This window comes from Lathyrus oleraceus, chromosome 4 (genome assembly GCF_024323335.1).
Source record: "Lathyrus oleraceus cultivar Zhongwan6 chromosome 4, CAAS_Psat_ZW6_1.0, whole genome shotgun sequence".
In the NCBI taxonomy this organism is placed as follows: Eukaryota; Viridiplantae; Streptophyta; class Magnoliopsida; order Fabales; family Fabaceae; genus Lathyrus; species Lathyrus oleraceus.
Window position 1 is genome coordinate 256,823,839 of NC_066582.1, and position 18,797 is coordinate 256,842,635.

Consider the following 18,797-nt stretch of genomic DNA (forward strand, 5'->3'; position numbering starts at 1 on the left):
ACACATACACACATAAAAAAGGGCTCCCTAGGAGTACCTAGGACACTTTTGGTGCTAACATTTTCCCTCTGTGTAACCAACCCCCTTACTTGTAATCTCTGGCATTTTATTAGTTTTGATTTGAAAACTTCTTATCTTTGGGTTATGTTCGTACTTTTCCCTTTTCCTTTGGAAACAATAAAAGTATGGTGGCGACTCTGGTTTTATCGACGTTAAGCCTACCCATAGCTTAATGGTCATGAATTTACCGCTACAGTCAGGTTATGGCTTATGCTTAGAGACATTTGAGATTTCATGAAAGGAATTACCCTACACATGATCTTGAGTTGACAACATTGGTATTCATGTTGAAGATTTGGAGGAACTACCTATTTGGCTCCAAATTCGAAATGTGCAGTGATCACAAGTGTTTGAAATATTTATTTGATGAGAAAAGTTGAATATGAGGCAGGGGAGATGACTTGAACTTCTGAACGATTATGTTTTTTATTTGAGTTACCATTCGGGTAAAGCTAATATTGTAGCTGATGCAATGAGTAAGAAGTTTTTACACAGGTCGATGCTTATGGCTCGAGAGTTAGAACTGCTTGAGAAATTCAAAGATATAAGTTAGTGGGTGGCGAAACTCCTTGTAGCGGTGTATTCGTCACTTTATGATTTATTGATTAAATCAAAAGCAAAGCATACAAAGAATCGAGTCGCCACCGCACTTTTATTTATCCAAAGAAATGGCTAAAAAGCGAACAAAAGCCTAAGAAGTTTTACACATAGAAAACTAATGAAAAGATCAGAGATCTGGGTAAGGGGTTAATTACGCAATGGGAAGGTGTTAGGCACCCAAAACGTCCTAGGTACTCCTAGGGAGCCCTTTTCACAACTTGTTGTATGAAATGTTATTTGTTTATGAAATATTTATTGTGCAAACATGATTGAAGGGATGAGAAAAGAATATACAAGTTATTATTTTTGTGTTTGAACGGATGAACTCGTTGCCTACGTACCTTTCCATGGAAGGTAAGGATCAAAACGCCGTAGTTCGGCTAAAAGATTTCCAAAATATGAGTGGATTCATTTTAAAACAAAAGCCCTAAGGTCTTTCGTTATCCACGGGAGAAAACTCAACCTTATACAAACAACAAGTCCACCATGTGAGAAAAGCTTCAACTTGCTAGTGAGGGGTTAACCCTATAATAAGAAAGGAAGTCTTACAATTCAATCACTAAGGACAAAAGGTGAGATTAACATCAACCAACTAGGATAAATCAAATCTATGGCTAATGTATGAAAACTTATCAAGAATGGACAAAGCCACAAAACAATTGAGTGAGTGAAATTAACCAATTAGGATTATTCACAAAAATGGTCAAGATATGATTAGGATTCAATTCAAAAGAAGTATTATGAAAATGAAGTTTGAAAAATCAGAGGCTTAAGGCCTAGGTTTCTAATTTGAAAGAGAAATGAAAATGTTTGCACAATAGTTTTCAGGTTTTAGATTAACATGCAAATGGAGGTTTAAAGAAACAAAAGGTGGGAGGGTGAGGAAGTAAAACTTCTTAGATGTTCACCTCGTGAGATCATATGTAGATGATTCAAGTGATTCCTTTGGAAAAGGCAACAAGCAAATAACAGATGGACAAAGTAAATGGATACCTGATGCCAATCAATGGACTTATTCCAATCTCACAAAACAAAATGGATACCGGATGCCAATCAATGGACTTACACCAATCTCACAAAACAAAAATGGATACCAGATGCCAATCAATGGACTTACACCAATCTCACAAAACAAGACGGATACCAGATGCCAATCAATGGACTTACACCAATCTCCTACCATATCATAGGAAACAACTGCCAATCAATGGACTTATGCTTGCCTCCTCCATGTACAAAACAAAATGTCACAAAGATAATGAACAATGTTTATGAAATGATATACAAGTAATGATGATAAATGCACAAAGGCACACATAAGAAAATATGCACAGATGAATCAAGTAAGCAGACAAACAAGTCAATTAGCACACACTATATACAATCAATTAGGCTCAACCAAGGTTAGGCTTTACAGCCAACTGGAATGGGGTATTTTGAGCTCTTAACCCTAACATTGAGAGTTAGGGTGAAGCAGATGAAATGGAGATGAGGGGTGTGCCTCATAGCTCTTATCCCTGGTCAGGGAGAGCTTTGATCAATGGAAAGTGTGGGAGTTCAGAAAGTTGGAACTCTTCTCCACAAATGATTGACTCTATAAGATCTTGGGTTATTATTCACCATGCATCAACACATGGTGTGAGCAAGGTGAATGACACACTGAGTAGCAGGAGATGGATTACACATCTCTTTTATCTGCAATTGCCTCATAAGAGGGCTTTTCCTGCTTGGCACAAAGTTAAACAATCACAAGCATTGCCTCTTAAGGAGGGCTTCAGACAGGTGCCTACCAATAACAGTAGGTCTTCCAGACTACATGAAGATTAGAGATTATACCTAAGTGGTTAAGCGACCAAGCAAAAGCAAAGTTCAAATGAACTTAAAGCAACTTAGGTACCCGTGGAAACACTAAACAAATCAGTATAATACTCAGACAATCAGTCAATAATCAATAGGCAACAGACAATCCCAATGTACAAAATGTGTAAGCCAAAAGGCAAACTCAAATGAGTTAGCATCAACCTACAAAACACACAAATGTTAGTAAACAAAAGCAAACATCAATACTCAAATGATGAAGCATCATCAACCATGGCATTTGGATGCTTAAACCTGAAATCAAAACTCACAAGTAAGCAACAAACCACTAGGTCAAAGCCTAGGGTCAAAGATGGAGAAAAAATTCAAAACAGGGGCTGAAATTTAACACAAAGCAACTTCAAGCACATATTGACAAATCCTAAAAAGGCTCACATCAAAATCATTAACCAAATGCATTTCATGATCAAGTGAAGTTCAAGACAATTTCAAAGCTCATATGTGATCATCAAGAATGAAAAATTCAAATCAAAACAGAAATGATTCAAATAAATCTGGAAAAAATCACGCATATTCAAGACATCTAACATGATCAACATACAAAAAATCAGGGGAATCAGAGATCATTTGGCATAGAAATCAAGTTGCACAAGTTGAACAATCAAAGGTGTGACACAAATTGTCACACCAAGTTAGCACAAGCATAAAACAGCAATGGTAATTGAGAAAAATGTCAAACCAAAACCAAAATGTCCAGCAATGTGTCTAGATTCATCATGAAAAATTTCAATTTCATTGGATTATTTTTGAGCATTTCACAACAAGATAAGCAAGGCAAGGTCAAATATGCATACATGCTCACATATCCTAGCACCAAATAAAATTCAGCCAAGCACAACTTTGGAAATCATGATGATAAAAAACTAGATAGAACAAGGAGCATTTTGCAAAATATTGGGATGAATTTGGATTAATTTTCAATTTGTTATGATTTTTCTAAGTTGAAGAAAAATTTGAAGTTCAAAAATGAGCATGGCATAAAAATGGGAGGGAAAAGGAAAAAATGATGAAGCATTTGAATAAAAGCGCCAGCCAAGGATCGAAGTCAGTGTGAATTTGAAATTGGAGCGCGCGCATCCAAAACGGTACCATTTCCTGTAAAACCCTAGCGCTGCATGGCATTTCCAGATTCGTAGCTAATGCATGAAGATTCGTAGCAAAACGGTAGCGAACTGGTAGCGAACCTGGAAAGCTCAAGATCTTCATAGGTTGAAGATGAAGATCATGATGATCTTCATCTGAATTTCCAGATTCAAAAAAAAATGTCCAGAAATCAACAAAATTAACACCAAACGATTCATCATGTCATGTACATTCAAGATCAACAACCAAAACACGTAAAAACATCAAAACAAACTCGGATCGAAGAAAATCATTTCAACATGTCAAATATTCAATCATCCATAACTAACTCAAAACAACACCAAATCACACGATTCAAAGCTCAGATTTATCAGGACAACAAGATCTACAACAACATAGCAATGGATTTTGGAATTAAGAGATGCGAATTATGACCTCTTGAAGTGCAGAGCCTTTGAATCGCGCGCTATAAGCTCAGCCAAGCCTCAAATATCCTCTACAATGCCTAATGAAGTGATTGATGATGAATTTGAAGCTCCAGCATACACGAATCCACCTCAATTTGCAAAATCCATGGAACCTTCAAGCTTTGAATCTCCAAATCCACAGTTGACTTTGCAGTTGACTTTCTAGGTCTTCGGATGATCTGACAATGTTCTGATGAAATTCAAGCCTTTACCACTTGGGATTTTGCTTCAAAATGACATCATAACTCATATGAACTCTTATGAATGATTGTGGGATCCAAATCTCAAGAATGACCACCATCTATTGCTCAATGAATGCCTTTAATTGCCTTGACCAGTTATTGCTTCATCTGCAAGACAAAGGTTAGATGACATATTTTTGTACTTTTGGTTAGTGATTAAAAGAAAAACAATGATATACAAATGCAAACATGCTTGGTGATCAAGAACCACTCTCAAAAAGATAACCCACCCACAGGGAAGGAAGCAAGGTGTCCAATGATCCTTAAGGCAATGCAATGATATGATATGATGCCATGAGGGATCTTAGGGACAAAATTGGGGTCTTACCCTCCTAACAGTGTGAAGTTTGGTATGTTGAAGCTGACGTGTGGTATCCTTGAAGAGATCGGAGAAGTCAGAGATTGGAGAAGTCAAAGATCGGATTTGAGTTTGATAGATCGTCTCACATTAATCAACCAAGGTAACGAATGCGATTTCCGAGTTGATTAAAATGGTGTGATGATGTTCAGAGATAAAGTTTGTGTTTCTGATGTACCCGAATTTAAGAGGAGTATTCTTGAGAAGGGTCACAAAAGTGGATTGAGTATTCATCCTGGTGCTAAGAATATGTATCAAAATTTGAAGAAGATATTTTGGTGGCCAAGAATGAAGAAAGATGTTGCCGAATTTGTGTATGCTTGTTTGACCTTTCAGAAGTCAAAGATCGAACATCAGAAGTCGTTGGGTCTGATGCAACCATTGAATATTCCAGAGTGGAAATGGGATAATATTTCCATGGATTTTGTCACACGTTTAGGATGCGATTCAATTTGGGTGATTATGGATAGATTGACCAAATCGGCTCATTTGGTATTAATGAGGATAAATTGTCCTTTGCAGGAGCTGGCTGGATTGTATATTGATGAGATTGTGAAGCTGCATGGTAATCCTTCAAGTATTGTGTCAGATAGAGATCTGAGATTTACATCGAGGTTCTGGGAGAGTCTGCAGGCGACTTTGGGTACTAAGCTGAAGTTGAGTTCTTCTTATCTTATGTAGACGGGCGGTAAAATAGAGAGGATTTTCCAGTCTTTGGAGGTCTTGTTGAGGGCTTGTGCGCTAGAACAATGAGGTACTTGGGATATATATTTATCGTTGATTGAGTTTACCTACAACAATGGTTTCCATTCTAGTATCGAAATGGACCATATGAGGTATTGTACGATGGGAGGTATGGAACTTATTTGTGTTGGTATGAGTCAAGCGAGAGTGTTGTGCTCGGACCTGAGATTGTTTACTTGTGCTCGGACCTACATTTTGTTGGTCCGTACCAGATTTTACAGAGGATAGTAGAGATGGCCTATCAGATTTCTTTGTCGCCGCTGCTTGTTAATCTTCATGATATGTTTCATGTGTCCCAGTTCAGGAGACACATTTTAGATCTATCTCATGTGATCTAGGTGGATGATGTGCAGGTGAAACATAACCTGACTGTTGAGGTAACACCTGTGCGAATAGAGGATCGAGAAGAGAAGAAAATGCATGGTAAATAGATTACCTTAGTGAAGGTAGTTTGGGGTGGACCAGTTGGTGGGAGCATGACTTGGGAGCGTGAGAAGCAGATGAGGGAGTCGTAACCGACTCTGTTTTCCGCAGGTAATTTTCGAGGGCGAAAATTTCTTAAGTGAAGGAGAGTTGTAACACCTTATTTTTTTATTAGATATTTTATATATTTTAACTATTTGAATTATGGATTTTGATGATTTATTTTATGCTTAAGTTAGGGGTATAAAGGGATGATAGAAGTAAGTAGAATAATTTAGAATTGTTTTGATAATTAAAAATAATGTTTTATTTATTTTTATTATATTAATTAGTGAAGATAGAATAACCGGGCCAAATATGAGAAATTGAGAAATTTAGTGGGAGGAAGGAATATGAGATAATTAAGTTTGGGCCAAGTTGGTGATTTGGAAAAGTTTACCCTAAAAATAAAAAGTTAAGAGGAACCTAGGTTTAGGGAGATTTTCACAGTACGAGACATTTGAAAAAAATGAGCAAAGAGGCAATAGGAAAGGTGATTAAGGGAAGAGAGTGAAGATTTCAATCATAATTTTTACAAGGAATTCAGGTAAGGGTGGGAACTTGTTCCAATAGTAACGGGTATGGTAGAAGGGTAGAATGAAGGAACCCTTAACCTCCTTAGGGTTGGGTGTTTTGATTCATAATTTTGAATTTGGATGTTATGATGGTTGTTATATGATGAATTTCGTGTCCCTTATGTGCGTATATTTTTTTGATTTTATGATTGAACATATATTCACCATTGTTGCAATTTTGAAGGTTTTAGGCATAATCTTAAAACAATGATTAGATGATTTAATTGTGTTAAAACTGTAAATTAACTTTAAATAATTAGAATATTGCATGAGTTATAATTTTCTGAGTGCATGGCTTTTTACTGAGTCGAAATCGGAGGTCCGGAAGGCCTCCAACGATGAAAAACGCATAAAATTATGCATTTTGTCCGTCACGACCGCACTCAGGGCGAGAGCCTTTTTTGTGTTTTTCGTTCGAAATCGTTTTGGCCATAACTTTTGATCCATAAGTCCAAATCGAGTGTCATTTGAAGTGTTTGATATCTGAAATAGAGGGCTATAATTTTGTTTTAGTGATAAAATAATTTTGGTGATTATTTCATGGATGCTTTTGGGGTTGAAGAAGATGAAAATTGTGTTGGAAATTTTAGAAAACAACAACTTTTTAGTAACGCTTTCGTGGACGGTTTTGATCATAACTTTTAACTTGTGAATCATTTTGGATTGGGGTTTGAAGTATTAGAAATCTGACTCTTAGAGATATAACATGATGGTGATAAGTGAATTTTTTAAGTATTATTCCTATGCCTACTGTGTTGGTGAAGTTTTGTTCATACGTTCGATTAATGAATTATTGACATATGCCAATGATTTTGGTCATAAGTTTTATTCTGTAAGTCTGATTTTGATGTCGTTTGAAGAGTTAGAAAGCTAATGCTCATACCTATAACATGGTAGTGATTGTTGAGATGTTTTAATAATATTAACATGCCTAGTATGTTAATAAATGTATTGGTTATATGTTTGGTTGATGAATCGTTGCATTGTTGTAATATCATGGTGTGATGATTATGTTGTTATGTCGATGATGTTAAGATGTTGACAAGTTACTGCTGTTTGTTGATATTATTAATGTGGTAACACGTATTGGTTGTTGCATGATGAATGATGTGATGCATAAATGATGAGATGTGTGTGGGGATTCTTTAGGTGGACCTTGTTGTGTTAATGCATATTATTTGAGAGTCATGCATCTTGGTGTACGGGCTTTAGTCCAATTTTGGTGAGCCTCGATTCTATGGTGATGGATCGGGTGCGAGTAGCTAATTCCTATTATGAGGGATTAGTGAAGCGTTACCTATGTTGATGGTAACGAGTTTTGATGAGCCTCGGTCTTATTGTGATGGATCGGGTGCGAGTAGCTAATTTCTATTATGGGGGATTAGTGAAGCGATACCTATGGTGATGGTAGCGATTTTGGTGTGCTCCGGTTCCAAGAGGGAATTGATCATATGGTGGGGATCATGGAGTGAGATGAACCTGAGTGTTCATATTTGGTACCACATGCATGTCGAGTCGGTGTTGAGTACATTGCATAAGTGCTGCATTTGTATTGGTTATTGTTGATGTGTTGTTGGATGAGATGTTGTTGCATATGATGTTAATGATAATTGAGATATGGTTTTGTATGATGTTGATGATAATTGAGATGTTGTCGTGTATGATGTTGATTATGATTTGGATGTAAGAATGTGATATATTGTTGTGCATGATTGTGTAGATGTTATACTTTATTCTTCATTCTATATCGTTATTATTGAAATGAATTCTCATCCCTTCTGTTTGAATATTTCCTTTACATGGGAATCATGCAGATACTCAAGAATAGTATTGCTGAAGTAAGTGGAAGGTAGCTCTTAGATTACTTCTTTATTTTGTCGCTTTTACTAGTGGCACCTTGCTCTGATCATGTAACATCAGGTTGGGTTAAACACTTATTTTATTCCTTATGTCTGATTATGTTGAAGTCATAAGACTAATTTTGTTGTTGAGAATTGTTAAGATGTTGAGTTGATTGATTAGAATTCTCTTATTTTGTTATTGCAATTAAAGTTGAGACTAGATGTTATTACTTGCTTTATCTTCCATAATTGTGATGATAATTCCGATGCGATGATACTTTAAAATGGAAGTGAGCATGCAATGACAAGTTATGAATATCTTATTTTGTGAATATATAATACTGGTCAGATGAGAAGGATATCGTGTAAACGTCCCAGGTATGATTCAGATAAGTGGGATGTCGTGTAAACATCCTTATTACAAATGTGTGTATTGAAATTTACTGTTGAAACATGTGTTACGGAGCAGGTCATGTGTGTTATGAATGTGTGACATGCTACGTGGTTTTATTTTATATTTAATTTACATGATAAATTATGTGCGGGATTTAGGGTGTTACAAGTTACACCCCAACTAACCTCTAATATTTCCAATCAAACACAAAACCAACTGAAAATCAAATTTACCATAAATTCATTTTAATTTGCATTTCAACTAACACACAATTCCACTTATTTTCCCCTATAAACTAAAACAATCCCAAATGAATTAAAATCCAATCTCAACCCCTCTTAAACCTATCACATGGATCATGGACCAAGTGTTCAAAATGATTGAACCCTAATTGTTTTAACCACCTTTCCCTCCATTTCACTCTTATTTAAACCCATCCATTTTCACTCATCATCAACAATAACCCTAAAGCTACTTTATCAATATCACTCCACAACACCCTCACTTCATAGCTCATATAGAAGCAATTAAAGTTTCAAATTGAAACTCTAATTAAGCTTGAGCTAAGCCTCACAAGCAATGAACACACAACAACAGATTCACGCATAACATACAAAGAAATAGAAGAAATAAAAGGAGAAAATAACACAACAATACATAAGCGATAGAAGAATCACAGGAAGACACAAGTGTAAATCATACATGTAGAAGCATAACCTTGGTCGAGCTCCTCTTTCATCCATTTCGGTACTTTAATGTCTTGTTTTTGCTTTCCCTCTTCATCTTTGACCCATATTGTTACTGATTGCTTGATGGTTCATTTATCTCGCTTTTCCGCCATGATTGTTCCTTGAAACTTAGGGTTTAATTTAGGTTTTTGAGTTTCTAGGGTTTATGTTCTCGGTCTGATCTAGGGAACTAAGTTGATTCGGAGAGGATTCAAACGTGAGGTTCATAATTCAGGTGATGAGAGAAAGTTATTGGTAATGTTTTCTTTAGGTTTTGGGAGGCCCTACTGTCGGAGGCGATTTTCGACGCGGCAGGGCAATTTTCGTCGACCAGATATGAAAGAGAATATGGAGATGAGGCTGAGGGCGAAATGGAAAATGAGGGTAAATCTTCTCCTTTTCTCCCTTTCTTATTCGCTTCGTGGGATTGGGTCTATGTCCAAAGCCTTTTTACTAATCATGCATCCAACATTGCAACTTCACCCCTTGTTGACTGAAACAAATAACATTGGGCCTAGAACCAAGGCCCAAGGCCCCAATTACTGCTTAGCACCATTTTTTCCTTAACATACCCATCTGAAAGCATCATTAACTCAATCTTTGGGCCTCCAAAGGTCCATATTGTCTCTTTCTAGTAAAACCATATGTGGTTCTTTTTAGGAATTAATTATTTTTAAGGATATTATTTTTAGGAGTTAATTTTATTTTTGTTTGATTCACGTTAGAGTTAATCTTGTTTGTTGTAATAAAAATAGGACATTATTTCTTTTTAATTGGTATGGGCTTAATTTATTACTTTTTAGTAGTTGTGATTTAATTCTTAAGTGGCCAAAATGAATAGTAATTGCTATATGGATTATTTTCCCTTTTTTGTTCAAGCCTTCATCTTTCGTATTAAACCACGATAATCAATTGTATTAAGTTGATTCTCCTATAGAAGAAAAGTGATTGATTGGGTTTGGACCTTCTCTTTCTCCAATTATTTGGGCAGTGCAGTAGAGCTCCTTGTGCAAATAATAGTCTTCCATTAATGAACTTTGCCTTAATTCGCTACATATTTTTCACAATAATTTAGAAGAAAAAGGATTGATTGAGTGTATACTTTCTCATTCTTCAAGTGTTTGGACACTGATGTGGAGCTCCTTGTATGAATACTCGTCTTTAGAATATAAACAATCTCAATACATCAAACTTTATTTTTATCTTAGGGTAAAATTCAATAAAAAACTTTCACAAACGAACATGTTATATCCATTCTATCGCAATACAAACGAACGTTTAAGTCTCCCATGCATGAGAAAACAAGCAACGTTTAACTACTAAAATGTGACATTAGCGTCATTCAATAAAATCAAGCAACAAACACTTATTTTTTACCAGGAGCTACGAATCTCTGATTTTCTCATTGCACCAAAAGAATACGTAGGCACGAGATTACTAAATCTTGGTGAGCACATTAATTAAAAACTTTTTTCCCCTTTATTAAATTTTTTATAAGAAACCAAATAATAAATTAGTAATCACAAGTAACTTTTAGTTAGCACTCGTATACGCAAAACAATTAAAATGGTTCCCGTTAAGTACAACAGATGTGAGGGGTGCTAATATGTTTCCCATGCATAACCGACTCCCAACCTCACTCTTGGTTGCGACGACCATTCCTTTTCCATTTTCTTAGAGGATTTTATCAATATTTTCCCTTTCATTTGGAATAAATAAATTTCGACGGCGACTCTGTTGTATTTCGAGCGTGCGATGCGTTCGGGTATTTTTCGCAGAGCAATAATGAGTAATTGAATCGTTGAAAGCTACCATATCTTCTTTGCCAAACAAATTCAGATATGTCTTTCTAAGACCTAAAGGCTCCAACACGTCTTCATAAAGGACGTTGTAAGAGCTTTCGTCGTCTACCAAGAGTCTTGTCAAGACTTGATTGGCGATAACAACCGCGATAGCTAGAGGTAGTTCGAAGTTCATGATTCCGTCGATGTTTTCTCGATCTCGGAATCCTAATTTTTACCGACCAACTTGCTGAATTCTCGGATCAATATCCAACAAGAAACAATCAGAAAATGGAGGAGCATTGGACGTGGTGATGCTTTGTAGCACGTCGATCAAGGTGAAGGATTGGATCTCAAACGAAATCATATTTCTCGATCATCTTCACAGAAGTTTGCTTACGCTCAATTTGTTTCTAGTACAAGCCTTTCTTTAGATCCAGAACGAGTTGTTCTTGATGAAAACGTGGAATTCAAAAACCAATTCCTACATACGGTGTCATTGTTCTATTTCGGAATCATAAATAAATGATATAACTCCACATAAGAATTAAAAATGAAGCGAGTTAAATCACGATTGATTTCGAATGGTGGTGTTGGTCTCCTTTACAATGGTATAGAATGAATTTGCATGATTAGCACTATAATATCCAAGTTAATTTAAGATTCAAGATGAAAATATCATAATGTGAAGATCATAAAATGTACCTATACACAGAAAAAAAATGTTTATAGCTTTGATTGAATAGAATAAATCAACATAGATCCTACTCTTTTAGACCATGTGATTGTCCCATAACTGAAATCAATTTTGAAAATATAAAACTAAAACAAACATGTCCAAAATCTCTATACCTCCTACCAATAAAATATATCTATTTACCAACCTAATCCTATGATGAAGTAAGTTAGGTAAGAATTTCCATTAACACACAATACTAGCTTGAATGTAAAAAGTAACCACCTAAATAGGTTCGTACCAAATTTAGTTTATTCTAGTAAAATCAAGAAGCAATGATCAATGATATATGCGAGGAAATTCATGCAAGCATGCTCGTAAAATAGTTAGTCATGGTCAAAGAAACTATAATGACTAGTGATCATGATTGCAACAATGATGATGTGACCACCACTTTCAGTCCCCCACTAAAGAGTATATACTATTTTATGCTTTATGAGTTATCTTATGGCTTCGTTGAATCTCAAAAGGTATAGTTCTCTCACAACCTAGAGGGTCAGTTTTAGTTACTAACTGGCCATTCATCATGGAACATAATTCGATTCAATAATTATAAAAAAAAAACGAATTTTTTGACAAGTAGTTAAGAAATTTGAGTAGAAAGGAGGTTGAAAACGACTTCCATATAACAAATCTATTTCAATTAAGTCAACTAGATACCTAAATAATTAACAGGAAAACAAAGAAACTTACTGAAGTGTTATTGTTTCAAATAATACAGCTCAGAAACTGTTAAAAATCCTATATATATATATATATATATATATATATATATATATATATATATATATATATATATATATATATATATATATATATATATATATAAAAAGATATTTTTTATTTTACAAGCCTGAACCCACATTTTCTAAGATGACACCAAAGCCTGATTAAGATTTGATGCGATGCAACCGAATTAGTGATTTCTACTATCGGGTCATAGTGTTGGGCCGCCCCTATTAGTAGTTTCTACTATTGATAGGGGTGAGAAATGGATATGCTCGCTGGTTTTAAGTCTGCAAAAAATAGGACAGAAATTAGAGAAGTATAGTTGAAGGAGTGTGCCTAAACTCTTATGCCGTCCCTGCGAAAAAGTGATGGCGATGTGGAATGTGCATGCGGGTATTACTCTCTTAAAAATTAAAAATTAAAAAATATTCTTGTAAATATCCATGTCTGCAAAAACAAAAATGTAACGAGACGAACATATTAGAGGATATAGACATAAAACTTTAACCTGTCTAGCGAAAAAAATATTGACAAAACAAATATGTCTGGCAGGTCAGTCTCGTGTTACCACCATTAACTATAAAATCATAGTATTGGATGTGTTAAAAATTGTACATCAGATAATATTAGATAACATGCTAACTAATTTTATATGTTACAAGTTTATCTGTTCTGCTTTTTGGTCGGGTTTGTAAACTATAATGCACATAATTTTGCTACCAATAATAACACATTGAATAGTTCCACCCACAATAGGTCAATGAAAAATCAATGCTTATATGAAAACAAAATAAGCGCATGCATAACCTTAATTATTTGCGACAACGTTCCAATTCCAATTCAATTTATTTAACATATATTCAATAAGGACGAGATTATGTTCGTGGATACAAATAAATAAGACAAAAATTATTACAATATTGTTTTGTCAGACATGTGAAAATACCAAGAATATATCTGTAACAATGTCTAGGGACCCAATGAAATGATCTGCTCCATATGAACATACCAACGTTTGGCGAATCATAAACAAAGACAGCACAATTGGCCCTACACTAGCTTTAAATTTTGTCGTGGTCGCGAATACTCGGCAAGATTATATTGCAATGTAAATACAGATAAATGACGTTGATTCAATCAAAATTATTGTGATGGTGTTGCGAACACATTGTGATTGAAATTATGGTTGCAAACTACAATTTAAAACAATTGACTATCCTATTCATCGCTTACATCTCAGATGAAATTGCAACCACCTTGGATAGTTTGATGGTTAAATATGATTAATGCGGCTACAATCTCATTCACAAAGATATTAAAAAACAATGAAATCACAGTGATAATTATATATGCATTCTATTTTCTAATAACTAATGATATTATCAAGCTTATTGTTATACATACATAACATGAACACTGCACATTTGTATTCATTGATTTTCCTAGAAGTTACATAGCTTTTACAAAAGAGAAAAATACAGGATAATATGCTACACCCTAAATTTACCATTCACAAACAGAAAAAATTGTAGAAAAAATATACTCAATTCTTTTGAGTTGTGTTGCCATTGGTAGACCAAAACTTACTAAACATTCGTTTAGGCTTAGTAGGATGAGAACAAAAACCTTTAAATCTAGAATTTCTTCCGAATCCATCGCATACCACATCGCTACTCTCGTCGAAATCATCCTCATCTATTTTCATCCTAAGAGTTGAGTTCTTTGTTGATTTTGGTGCCTTGAATGAATTAGCATTCCAACTCTCATCAGTGTTTATGCTTGTAGTTGTGCTTAATTGTGCTGCATGTGTCGATGGATCGATTCCGTAAGCAGTGAGTAATGCTTTGATGTTACTTGGCATTTTGGTGAGTTTGCCATCTGATGCTGATGCTCTAGCTTGCTCAAAGAAGAGAACCTGGACAACGAGTCTTAGTGGTAATAAATCGTTCTGTGCAGCGTGCGTACATGATTTCATGGACAGTTTTTTGCAGTCTAAAACTCGGCATAATCTTTTCCGTTCGGTCTTGTTGAGTTCTGGATGAGCCTGCATTTTTCAGGAAACGTTGTATTAGAGATTACTCAAGATCCGTTATACCAACACAATCGGGTCACTTGGGTCATGCTCAAGATATAGGACTCTCGAATATGTCATGTCCAAGACACGTGTTAAGTGTGTTAAGCGTTATTCATCAGATGAGCTGCCTATATTATCCAAATGACGGATCTCAATTAATGGATGATAATCAGATCAAAGACATGTTCGATGTCAGACATATGTCATAGTCAGACTAAACATGACACTGAGACATGTGATTATATTTGATCATTTCATTTTCTCAAATTATACTAGTGTCGACGTATTGTCATGTCGGTATCATGTTCGGTGTCAGTGTTATGTTTCATATGTCATATTGCGGTTATCATGAAAACAAAATAAATTCTTGAATTGTTTACCTTGAGATAAGTATCAATTGCACTATACAGATCATCATGATCAAATCTTGCGAATTCCGGTACACCTTCAGCAATAGTGACGAACTTCTCAAGAGGCAAATTCACATCCTTAGCTACCTCTTGAAGATACCTATCAACAAGCTTCGCCACTTTCAATTTCGAACTATGCGATGCTGATGAAGATCTTCTACTCTCTTGCAATTCAAAACCAACATCCTCAGCTGAACGTGACCTCCTTTTATCAAATTCCAACCTCGATCTTACAGGACTAGTCGGCGGACTTTGACCTAATTGCAACATAAACTCTTCCAACAATTTCATCACCAGATCCACATCACCAACCAGTAGAAGGTCATTAACTGTTGCTTCCTCCAATTGAAGTCCTGCTCTTTTAACTAACTCTGTCTTCGAAGACAAAGACGAACTCAAAACATTCGCTACTTTCAGTAGTTTAATCAGAAAGCTACACGAAACAGCGCCTTTTTCACCCGGAAGCAGATTCACTATCGATTCCAAAACCAAACTCTTCTTCGAAGAAGCCATTTCACTTGCTGAATCAGAATCAGAGCCGATTTTCGGTAACCATCTAGATGCATAAATTATCAAAGCATCGCCAATGAGATTTAGCGGCATCCTTACATCAGACTTTAAAGCAATCATGATTCTCCAATAAAGATCAATGCTCAATTCTGCTAAATCTTCACCCCACCATCTTTTTCTCATCGATTGTTCTCTCGAACTTTCTACTCCACTACAAGACACATCATCATCATCATTGCAAACCTTTCTCAAGACCTTTGAACAAACAGCTCCAATGCATCTATTCGTAATCGACAACTCCTCCGACCACAAATGCAACGCTTTCGTCGCTTGTAGCGCCACAATCGAATCTTTCCAACCGTAAAGTATGCACGAATTAAAGAAAACCTCAAGCTTATAGATCAAGTTACCCTTATCCGCATCTTCCGTCATTTGCAAATACTCCGCGGCACATCTTGCAGCTACAATGTTGTAAGGACTTATAGTAACTGTAATCCTATAGCAGAATTTCGCGCAGAGTTCAAACGCCTCAACTCCACCCGGAAAATCGGGTAATTGTACTATCTGACAATTCGACGACAAATCAAGTGACTCCGAACACAATCTTTGTAGATGCAAACATTTTGATAACAATGGAAACTGAAAATAATCAAAATCAACTATTTAGATACTTTAATCAACAATTCAAAAATCTAAAAGCCTCTGTTTGGTTCTGCAGTGACAAAAATTTAATCGATTTTGAATATTTTCATAACAATTTGGTATCATAAACTTCATAAAATTTAAGAAACATACCTTATGAAGATGATATCTAGTTCCTTTAACTTGAATTATGATGTCACTTGAAACATCAGAAGAAATTGACCTAAAAATAAAGATTGAAAAAATTTCATGTTATTAATTAATATTACTTACTATAAGCTAATATATTATCATAATCTAAAAGAGAGGAAAAAAAATTAAATTAAATTACCTTATTGAGTCTGTAGTGTAGAAGGTATCTGGACGAGAACCTAGTTTCATAAACTTCATAACTTTGTTAAATTTTAATGTTAATAATATCTTCTATTTTTTGTTAAATAATATGATATCTACACTATGAAGAATTTATCATAAGTTTATTATATAAAGTGTTGGGAAAAATAATTGAAAAGTTGAAGAGATTTGAAGAGAGAAGAAAAACAAGAAGTTTGTTGTGGGAACAAATAATGTAAAGTAGTTTAAATAAAGAGTGGCGGAAAGAAAAGGTTAATTAACGAAAATTAGGATTTTAAAACAATTTGAAGTTATTTAACGCTATAATTGGAGGATTAAAGTGAAATGCCAATTGTATTTTACTGGATTAAGGTTAAGATGTGATTAGAGGGTTGTTGTTAAAGTACTTAACACAAATTAACAATAATAAAATATGAGGAAATAATAGTTGGTTGATTATACACTGATTGATACTGAATTTAATAGAAAAAATTACGATTTTATTCTCTAAAATACGATTCAGAGGGATTATAATTATTTGATGGATTATAATCATTTGATATTAAAAATTATATTAATAAAATATATAAAATCTTTCTAGAGTTGGAATAAACTCTAATTTAAATAAAGATTTTTTTTGAACAAGATTAGGTGAGTGGATTTAGACACTCTTCCACTAGGAGTATGGATTCTGTTAATCATTCATAGGGAAATTCGACCTCGCTGCCATTCGGAATATGGATTATAATAATCATATCATAGGGAAATTCGACCTGAGGAAATAATGCTACTATTCTTTTTTTATTCTTAACTTTTTTTCTCTCTTTTTATACATCACTATCACATTTTTATCGTATACTAGAAAAAATGTAATGACTAGATAAAGAATATATTGCTGGAGAAATGATAATAATTTCCTTACCGGAGATTGCCTTGTTTTTCTTAATTTTTCTTTAGTCTATTTTTATTTATTTTTTAATTTTTTAGATCTTGCGTTGGGGATTTGGTGTAAAATATGAATGAGAAGAGGATAAAAATGGTATGATAAAAGTTGCACAAAGTAAATTTTGAAGCGTGTGTTTACACTAAGTTTTAGATTCGATTCGCCCCACCAATTTAGGTAAATTGAATGAAAATGAATAATCCGTCGAATTCACATAACAATATTTTTGAAACCTTAACATGAATCACACATTCAAACATTCACATTAAGCATATATCAACGATGTTTTACATAATAAAGTTCTCTCATTTATTCTCATGCACTAGAAAAATAAAAGAATGATTTAGATATAATTTTTGACACTTTAAACAAGTAATTTTAGTGTCCTTTTATGTCTAACAAGTGTCTCTATTTATACAAAAATCTTGTATCCATTGGTGAGAAGAAACAATGTTTTAAATGATTTATAGATGACAATTCATAAACAATATATATTTATAACGTTTAACAATATCATGAAACAATGTGTCGATCTAGTGGTAGTGCTTTAGGTATGTGCGCATTATAACCAAGGGTGCTTGGGTTTGAGTATGGCGAAATTGCGTTGTTAAAATATGGTTCACAAATCCTTATCTCATATTTTGACATACGCATGGACTTCGAATTCTAAGGGATAACATCCACCTTAAGAATCGTCGATTCCTATTGGACTTTAAACCCATTGCAAGACTTTTACCCATATGGGATTTCCATCCACCATGAGATCCACCGCTTTTGGGATTCAAACCCAGGTCATTCAAGTATTGGTGCATACATCTCAATTCTTACTCTATATAAGCATCACAACTTGGGATGGTACAATCAAGGGGTTATTTATGACTATGTTATTAGATAAAACACAACATGATTGTATTCGACAATCACAAGGTGATCACATTCACAACAACAACGCATATTCCATACAATTCCTAGTTGTTAGTTGGGATTTTTGACAGGAAGAAAAGCCTCAACAAACAAGGGCAAAAACGAAAAATCTTGGTTCGATCAGAATCTGGACTTAGTAAAAATTTTGGATGTTGTAAGAGACATTTTGACTATGTGGTAGCATCGACCGCGTAGGTCTTACGATAGTGGAAAATCGGTTGACAAGGCGGTTATTTAGGTGCACAATGTTACGTTCCAATATCAATATCTGCCTGTGGGTTTC

The 18,797-nt window shown here is 34.7% G+C and overlaps 1 protein-coding gene across 1 annotated transcript; it reads right to left on the bottom strand.

The window, feature by feature from the left end:
- Positions 1-13,958: 13,958 nt before the first annotated feature.
- LOC127074947 (BTB/POZ domain-containing protein At1g67900) lies at positions 13,959-16,869 on the bottom strand. Its single transcript, XM_051016371.1, has 4 exons — positions 16,646-16,869; positions 16,468-16,537; positions 15,133-16,311; positions 13,959-14,722 (listed from the first exon to the last, which is right to left on the bottom strand). Exons 1-4 carry the CDS (start codon positions 16,702-16,704, stop codon positions 14,222-14,224), a joined length of 1,809 nt encoding a protein of 602 aa, XP_050872328.1. The 5' UTR covers positions 16,705-16,869; the 3' UTR covers positions 13,959-14,221.
- Positions 16,870-18,797: the final 1,928 nt, after the last annotated feature.